The sequence below is a fragment of the Tripterygium wilfordii genome, chromosome 16 (assembly GCF_013401445.1).
Source record: "Tripterygium wilfordii isolate XIE 37 chromosome 16, ASM1340144v1, whole genome shotgun sequence".
Classification (NCBI taxonomy): domain Eukaryota; kingdom Viridiplantae; phylum Streptophyta; class Magnoliopsida; order Celastrales; family Celastraceae; genus Tripterygium; species Tripterygium wilfordii.
This window is the reverse complement of record NC_052247.1, coordinates 6,554,488-6,563,637: the sequence shown is the minus strand read 5'-3', so window position 1 is coordinate 6,563,637 and position 9,150 is coordinate 6,554,488. Positions and strand designations below refer to the sequence as shown.

The window sequence follows — 9,150 nt, the reverse complement described above, 5'->3', positions numbered from 1 at the left end:
CCTTTTAAATATCTTTGATCGATTTTCTAAGAAGATGGAGACATAAGTGATGATGTAGTTAATAGGATTAAAAATTGATGGAATAAATGGACGAGTGCATCTGGGGTTTTATGCAACCGAAGAATTCTCTTAAGATTGAAGGAAAAATTCTATAGATCAGCTATTCGACCTGCAATAATGTATGAGTCCGAGTGTTGGGCTATCAAGAGACAACATATCCAAAAATGCATGTAGCATAAATGCGAATGCTTCATTGGATGTGTGACCCTAGGAAATGTAGGATAAGAAATGAGATTATTAGATCTAAGATAGGAGTAGCACCTTTTGAAGATAAGTTAAGAAAAAATCATTTAAGATGGTATGGACATGTTCAACGTAGAGGGAGGATCTGGTATTGAAGGAGGAAGGGGTAGAGAGAGGGGTTTCGAAAGAGGATGAGGTGGGGTTGTTGGGGCAAAGAAGGATTGTGGTGGGAGGTGGTGGCTAGTGGTGGAGATTGAAGGGGAGAGAGAAAGAGATATAGAGGGTTTTTTTATTTTTAATTTAAGTGTTTTATTTTTTTTTTAAATCCATGTCACATTTTACACATTTTCTATTTTCGTGCAAAACAAAGGCATGTAATATATTACGGTCCATGTCAACAATTTTTTATGGAAAATAGACAGAAGGGTTAACGAGGTCCATTGTTTAAAGTACATGGCTTTTTTGGCCCAAAAAACAGGCACAAGCACTCAATTGACCCTTTTGGGTAAGTACAGGACTTCTATGATACTTAATGAAGAAGTAATTGAAGGAACTAATTGATCCAGGCACCTTTCGATCCTACAACACTGCTCCAGGCATCTGAAAATCGGTTGATTATACAATGCATGGCCCTCTTTTCTTTCCAATAGCCAAATATATTAATACTCCCTATCTCCCTATGATAGTATAAAAACGGCATATTATTTACATATTTTTTCCTCGTTCTAAAGTATGAATATCATTGACATTCTAGAAGGATTCTCCTAGCCCACTTCAAAAGGAATTAATAATAAGTTGAAGAGAAAAAACCATCCCAATCGTCCACCTTCAGAGTCCACAAAACCTACCTCAACTTCTATTCTCTCTTTTTAAGACTGTCTTCTTCTATCCCACCATGGAATGTCTCTACCAATCATGCCAACAATACCATATCTTTGACAATTAGTTAGGCCTCTCCATTGCAGCTGTACCGCACTTTCGCTCCTTGCAATGTCACTTTTCCTCCTCATGCTACCTCTCTTGGAACCTTGTGCACATTTCTTGGCAGGTGCAGTTTTATTTATCATTATAATTCTTAGGAAACTCAGCATCCAGGATAACTTACTGTTTGTACTGGTACACAGTAATATTTGTATGCATCTACGTTTCTATGCTGTACAGGGCTTCACCTCTTCATGGTTTGATCCACTCATTTGGAAAAATCGTATTTTTCTTGTGAAGTGTTATATATGCAGTTCCAAGATTGTTGGGAATGTAAGGAGTTGTTATATACGAACCCATCAATCCTTTAGAAATGCTCCTTGTGAAAATCGAACTTCGTACCACCTTTTTGATTGAACTCATAGCAGAGTTTGCTGAGTTCTTTGGCTAAAACTGGTGCCCCGCAGTAAAACACTCCTGCTCCAAAGCAATAACATTAGAAATGACGATGTATCTAGCAGACAAAGAAATTAGACCTCATTCACCAAAAGTTTCTGCAGATTGACTGACCTATTGTAGCATTACAGTGCTTGGAACACAGTTTAGAGAAAACTTTCTTCCAGTTAGGCCTCGCAAAATGGGTCCGCACCTGATTATTTGACGTAGGGGAGATGACAAGTCTTTCTCAGTAAAACATAGTCGAAAGCATTACCAGTAAACATCAGTAGTTACTGCGCCATAGATTTTTTAACGGAATGAAGACATCAAATATCTTACCCTGGTGCCAGAGACAATGTCGACCCCGTTCTTGGCATGATTTAGTGCTTGGACCATGGTGATGAGAGTTGATCTTGCATCACCTTCCTCATAAACACTAGTCAAGTAGTTGTGCATCTCAATCACACGCTGAAGTTCAAACGGACAAATTCACAATCAGGGAACTGAAATAGCATTTTAAGATTGTTTTTAAAGTATCCTAAATTATTACCCTTTGATCAAGGTCTGCTACTTCATTCAAGACCCCTTTGAACCAATCAAATGAGCCTTGCTCCCTTGTAACCCAGTAGAAATATGCATTGGTTGTCCTAAGAGGTTTTTTGCGTCTCGGTGACACTCTATTTGGTGTTGTAGAATCATTACCGACAGTACTTAAGTCCGATGTCCTACTGAAATCCGAAGCAGAATCCTGGAGAGAAGGAAAAACTTGATCAGATACATTTGCTATATCAAAGTTGATGGTTGTAAAATTGAAACGCTGTCGTGAGTAACATACTGCCTGCTCCTCCATTCTGACAATGTTGTTGAGCAGATCTTTTAAAATGCTGATGAAAGGCGTTGCTCCAATTCCAAGACCAACAAGTAACAGGACATCATATTTCCGATAGTCTTGTGCTGGGGCACCATATGGCCCGTCTATCAAGAGCTTTGGCAAACTGATATCAAAAGAGATGGGCAGATGGCTTATGTTACCATGACGTACTCTACAGAAGGAAAATTTTTCCAAGCAAATGAAGCGGAAAAGTTCAAATACATACAAAACTAACCATTACTTTACCTTGTCTTGGTGGTTTCATCTGCCCTGAGAAGCCCACTCTTCCCAGCTACAGGCCGCTCACATGCCTCTGAGAATACCCTTTTAAGTTCTTGCGTCCAATCTCCTAACTGTCTAATATGGACACTAAGGTAGTCATCCCCTGGAGAAGAGGTAATGGAAAATGGATGCCTGGCAAAGAATACTAAGTTGTCTTAAAATGCACCAAGAATCAGGATTTGATATTCAGTTAACCAAAGAATACAAGCTATGGCTCTAATTTAAAATGTCATTTCTTGAACTCATGAGAAAATATAAAATCACTCGCACAATGTGGATCAAGCTCTTGGATTTTGGAGGTTCACCATGGTAGCAGGCAATTAGATACAAAATTGGTCAGAGTCTTAATAAATGACTTACCACTCAAATGGAGAGACAGCAGGGCACTGGACAAACATATATTGTCCACTTTTGTACCGGAACTGGTTAGGCTTAGACATTTGCAAGGTCAGAACATTTCCAGGATAGATTGCAACCTACATGTATAAACAACAAGAAAAAAAAATAAAAGAAGAAACAGGATGATTAGGGAGCATCTTGGCTATGCAAGATAATCTTTTTGAAGTTCGCGTAAATTGCACGTCACTTCTTCCCAATTTGTGAATCCTTACAGATTTTCAGAATTAAGAAACTATTATTTAGGCCAGTCTCAATAAAAGAAGATGCCCTGAGTGTGTTTTAGCTATGAAGGGATGGTAGTCCCAGCATTATAAACTTCAAGACTTAAGTCATACGATTCCCTTTATATATCAGTCTAGGTAATTACAAATTACACAATGTGCGCCAAACATGTAGACAGCAGCTCTATAATTAGATAGCAGAGGAGCTAAGATGTTATTCTCACCTTCAGAAGCCGAACAGTATAAAAGCCAGAGCGAAAGAATCTTAAAGCCCTTTCTCCAGCATATAACAAAACCGGAACAGCAAGATACATCCATGTCTGAGAGCATTAACTGACTTCTTAAGAACCACACACTTATCTATCATAAAAGGTTACACCCACAGTTTTAAAATTTTCTAATTGTAAGACAAGATTTTGAGTTGTTACCGTTTTTGTGTACCATCTGTGCACGAGATAGAGGAATGTCCCATGGATGATTAGCAGGATGTAAACAATCACAAAAAGGTGGTGTGAGTACCAAAAGGCATTGAAGCCGGTCAACCTATCAAAAGGTCTAGGCAACTTGATGAGGCTACGCCTGAACCATCGTGTAGCAAGTGTAAAAGCAATAGCCATGCAGATCACCATCAAAATTCCGGTCACACCTTCTGGCCCTTTAACCAGGTCTATGTATTTTGGTTGGTGCGATCCGAAGTCATGGCTCAGGTACTTGTCGTATTGTGATGTATTCACTAGCCTGGGGAAATCACATGCAAGGTGATTACCCGCATGGAGAATGACACCAATTACAATTGCTGCTGCAATAGTCTGCATATGCCAATTTTGTATAAGAGAGGTAAATAAATTTGACATAAGAAACCTACCTTGCTATATATAATTGTCATCGAAAGAATTAGCTGAGGTAGATTGGGAAGGCACAATAATGAGTATATATATCTGAATAATTAAATAGCATCAGAAGTTTGTAAATTGTCCATGTCAATGTTACTTCAGATGATTAGCACCTAGTATTAATTACTCAGAAGTGATAAGAATATCAGTTATCCCAGTAATTTGACATGTCACTCTCTGGTTCAATCACCAGTTTTTGTGGACCCCTACACTTACATCAATCAAGGGACAAGATGAGTTACTGGGATAATTGGGATCCCTGACATTTTTGTTAATCACTTTAGTTCGGTTGTTTCCACACATATAAAGAATTTTTCAGAAAATTTAAATGAAAAGATAAAATATCCCCCAAGAATAAAATTTATTGTAGAATATATCAAGGGAATGGTTTAAGATTCTGCTAGGGAGAATTGACCTCAAATTTTGCTTTTCCTATTTTTCTTTTTGTTAAAAAGTCAATAAGTCTGTGCTTACACCTAATTAAGAAAAGATCGATCAAATCAAGGGAAGAAAAAACTACAATTATTTCACATGAGCTATCAAATAAATGAAGCATGGTAAAGCTACTTGTTTGCTTAGGTTTCAAAGCTAAATGTCAATGCGTGTTTAATGAATCACAGAAGGTATCATGTCAATTTTATTATGAAGTCTCCTCTACATCTCTATATGGGTCCCAAGAGAAAGAGGTGTACCTTGTGGAAATTGATATTGTCGTCAAAAGGCACCATGTACCCCAATTTGGTGGACCTTAACCAAGTGATAGTGTTTCTACAGACGGGCAAGAGAACAAGGGCCATGTTGAACTTCAAGGTCTCGGCAGCCCCCTTAGCCGTCAAGAGACAATAACCCATGACCTTGAACGCACTTTTCTGCTTGTACTGAAAGAACTTCCATGTGAAAAGGCCAATCATAATCGCAACCCATAATGTCAAAACCCAAATTCTCCTCCAATTCTCTTGCAAATAGTAGAGCAATTCCCGGCCCATTCTTCTTATTGGGCCTCTTCTTCTTAGCCCTTGTAGGTTTTGGCTCAAGGCTTGGCTTGTGTAGCTTAGTGCTTGACTGTAACTTAGGTAAGTGTCCCTCTGTAGAAGCAGGGTCTCCAGTTGCCATAGCTGCAAGTCATTGTCATCACCAACCAAAGTGCGGAACAAAATCATCAGTCATTAATTATTGTACCATACAACCACGTTGAACAAGTAAAACTCATTATTATTATATATACTAGTACGCGTGCCGCTTCTCTATATGTTTTTAGTCAGAAATGAAACGCAGTAAACCCACACTGGGGCCACATGTGTGTGTCTCAGTTTGTGACCAGCTAGAATTAATTCTTTCAACAAGTAAATAACCATAATGCCCCTATTATTGTTAGGGGCATCAACACTCCGTTTCGATCGATTTTTTTTATACCTAATATTGATCGATTGGTCAATCGGTTGTTATCGATTTGATAGGTTTTTTCAGTTTTTCAATCAATCCTCATTAACATATTTTTGACAATTACCGACCAATCAATTGACTTGACGGTCGATTTAGTTTGGCACAAAGCCCTGCGTGTTATACCATCTTGTCTTAGAAAAGCAGTCAATATACTTAATTTAGAAAAATATAAAAGAGCAGCTAGGATATATATCAGTGGTGTTATATGCAGGTGCATTGTTGTAACGTGGACAAAACTAGGGTAACAGTAGGGTGATGTTAGTAAATGTTGACCAAGATGTTTATTATTGACAAATAGAGGATGCGAAGTTGTTGTGACATTAGCGTCGCATGCACAAATTGGAATAAACTGCGATTATAAAATTTTAACTAATTTTGAAGGGATAAAGTAGTTTGAACTGCCTATGACAAAACACATTAAAGAGTAAAGACTGATCAACCCCCAAGAATTTTTCTCAAACTAAGATACTAATTAATTATTATTAACTATTTTTGTTAATGTTCAACGCGTTTCTTTCTTCGTGTACGGTTCAACAAACACAAAAACAGTATTGTGGGAAATTTTGGTGATTTTGCGCCTAACAGTGGACTTTGGAAAATAAAGTGTAACGTAACCAAACAAGTGTGTGACTCGCATTTAAGCAAATTGAAAATGGTAGTCAATGTCGCCCTTATAAGATAACAAAATAATTAGACTATATGTGAATATGCTGAAGCAATTTCTTTTTGTTCTTCAGAGAAAAAAAAAAAACCCTATCTAATCTGAATTCTAGAAGTATCAAGTTATACGTTAGTAACTATTTTCTTTTTTATATAAAATAGAAAAAATATTAGCATATAAATTTTAAGGTATAATATAGTACGATACAATATTATGAAATAGGAAGGGCGAATCCACATACCTCAATGTAGCCAAGTCTTTCAGGATCTAACTCTTCCATGATCAAAGCTGCATATTCCTCTGCCTGTTCCTTTAATCTCGATAACTTGTTAGCAGAAGCACTGAGCATAATGATCTACAAAACATTAATAAAATATTTTAGAAAATTGTTTTTGTACGATATCATTGTCATCTATGAGTTTCTAGTATTTTGTCTTTTGGAACAAAAATCATTACTCTTTTTGGGTAAGCACAAAATTAACCCCTATACTTTGTCAAATCAGAATTTTTTAACGGAAGTTTGTCAATGAGTCAATGATTAACTTATACCATTCTTATAAGTGCAACGGCTTTATTGATCTAAAACAAAATTAGAGGCTTTTTTTATCCAAAAAGCAAAGTACATGGGCTAATTCCTTACTTACACCTATTAAAAAATGATCCGTAATTTGAAAAAAAAAAACCCACCAACCCCACTGAAAACGTCATAATTAGTTTTGATGACAAAGGCATTTTTGGAAAATTTGAGATGCAATATGTCCAACTTTCTACGGAGAAACAGTACATCATGGTTGTTGAATATCCACATTAGTATGACAGATAAAGATGCTTGTGAACATGGGGAACGTCAGACACTGAAGGCAGAATGATTTTTTGTTCTTTTTATTTGTAATGGAGTAGTTAAATCTTGCAATTAATGGGATTTTAAGGTGACCGAATCCTCGCCTACCGTTGATTAGTATAACCTAATTGACACCCTGTATGTGCAAAGATCACTAATTAAAATATTTTTTTTTCTTCGATAATGAGAGGTCAGCAACACACAAGAATATTTGGAAAATCTGACCCAGTTCGGCTAAACCATGCACGTTAGTCTAAGTATAGCTGTTTTATTTACCTCTTTTACTTCCACTTCGGTCATTCTACCGTCTTCATTCTTGTCTACCCTGTGATATAGCAGAAAATTATTATTATTATATTATATTATAATAAAAGTTAAACTAGAAATTTAAATTAAACTAATTAAAAATGACAGTGCTTTTACCGTCTCTAAGGAAAGTAGTAAAGCAATTAATAAAATAATACTATTTGTTAAAACAAATTAAGCGCGCATACATGTCGAAGAAGATCTGAAGGCGAGAATCGAAGCTTTGATCTGTAATTTGTGACCAGAACTCGTAAAGCTCATCTCTGCTAATTTTTTCAACCTTCAATCTCCTTCTCCTACCTAATGCGTCGAACAGTTCGAGTGCAAATTCCTTGGAGTCCTTCATCCCTTCAAATAAGACACACAACAGCAACAGTCAACGCCAGAAAAATGAAGTTTCTGCAGAAAATCACACGTACATATGTATAATGCTTGTGGCGGACCTATGCATTGTGCGAAATCTACGCGATAGAGGAAGCCGTCTTTGGCGAGCTTCTCGAAATTGGCCTGGACTCCGTTCCATGCATCGACACCGTTGGTTTTACTGTTGCTTATGAATCTCAATCCACGCAGCGCTTTATGCGCACCAGATCGAGTCCGATCAAGCTGCGCTCGCTGCCTCCTCAGAGCTCGAGCAGCAAGAGCCGACTCCACACCACCGCCATTCAAAGAGGTTGAAGCAGAAAGCACGCGCGATGCGTGTCCGTGGCTCCACGAGAACCGCCTTAGCTCTGCTTTTAACTCCTGCGAAAACTGCCTCGCTTTTGCCACCGCCTCTGCTTTCAGTTCCTGCGAGAACTGCCGGAATTTATTCGACGAGCTCCGCCTGATACTTGAAGGCGATCGAGAAGCTGAAGTCGTCGGAGTCGCCGTACCAGCGGAGGCGCCATCTTCGATGCTGAACACTGCCGACGGTTCCACCGGCTCTACACTTCGGAGCACGATCGTATCATCTGCTTGAAGATCAAGCGTCACTTCTACGAACTCCTCGGCGGATGTCGATTCCGTACCTGGCGAGGTCCCTGTGCTCACGACGGACTTTTCAGGGACCGTGTCGGAGGCCCATCGGCGCTCGTGCTTTGGCAAACCTCTCATTTTATGCAATCGATCGAAAAAATATATAGATAGAGATAGAGATAAAAAAATGTATATGTATGTCTGTGTGTAGTGATTATATGTATTGGCGTATTTGGCTCTTATAGGTGTAATTACTGTTACGGTTGTTTAATATTTAGCGAGAGAGAGAGAGAGAGAATAGGTGTCGCAGTTAGAGAGAGAATTAGTGGAATTTAAAAAGAAGTGGTAGGAGGAGGAGTACAAGGACGCGTTTGGGAGGAATCTATGAGAAAAAGACATGACCACGCGGTGGCGAGGCTACTTTGGCGGAGAAAAGCAGGAAAGCAAGAAACTTGGACCATGTTTCGTATCACTATTATTTTCTATTTTTTGTTTTGTTTTTCAGAAAAAAGAAAAAATAAATAAAAAATAATGTTTGTTTGTATTTTTTGTTTTCGTTTTTTATGAAAACCTACAATAGGTTTGAAAACAAAAAAAATAAGTTTTCAAAAATTTTTAAAACACCACACACGACGACCTACTTTCTCTCTCACACGCCATGCGTACCAATCATT

The 9,150-nt window shown here is 38.0% G+C and overlaps 1 protein-coding gene across 1 annotated transcript; it reads right to left on the bottom strand.

Annotated features, from left to right (window-relative positions):
• Nucleotides 1-613: 613 nt before the first annotated feature.
• LOC119981342 (respiratory burst oxidase homolog protein A) lies at nt 614-8,915 on the bottom strand. The gene is made up of 14 exons (XM_038824434.1): nt 7,963-8,915; nt 7,708-7,867; nt 7,490-7,538; nt 6,614-6,727; nt 4,961-5,383; nt 3,804-4,184; nt 3,600-3,695; nt 3,116-3,231; nt 2,720-2,887; nt 2,438-2,597; nt 2,153-2,350; nt 1,942-2,070; nt 1,735-1,813; nt 614-1,641 (listed from the first exon to the last, which is right to left on the bottom strand). Exons 1-14 carry the CDS (start codon nt 8,612-8,614, stop codon nt 1,532-1,534), a joined length of 2,835 nt encoding a protein of 944 aa, XP_038680362.1. The 5' UTR covers nt 8,615-8,915; the 3' UTR covers nt 614-1,531.
• Between the last annotated feature and the right edge of the window lie 235 nt (nt 8,916-9,150).

Coding starts and splice junctions, on each gene's coding strand:
- LOC119981342 (XM_038824434.1), bottom strand. CDS start 8,614: ATGAGAGGTTTGCCAAAGCACGAGCGCCGATGGGCCTCCGACACGGTC. Junction 7,539..7,707: donor CTTCAGATCTTCTTCGACAT/GTATGCGCGCTT, acceptor GCTATATCACAG/GGTAGACAAGAATGAAGACG. Junction 1,814..1,941: donor ACATTGTCTCTGGCACCAGG/GTAAGATATTTG, acceptor TCAAATAATCAG/GTGCGGACCCATTTTGCGAG.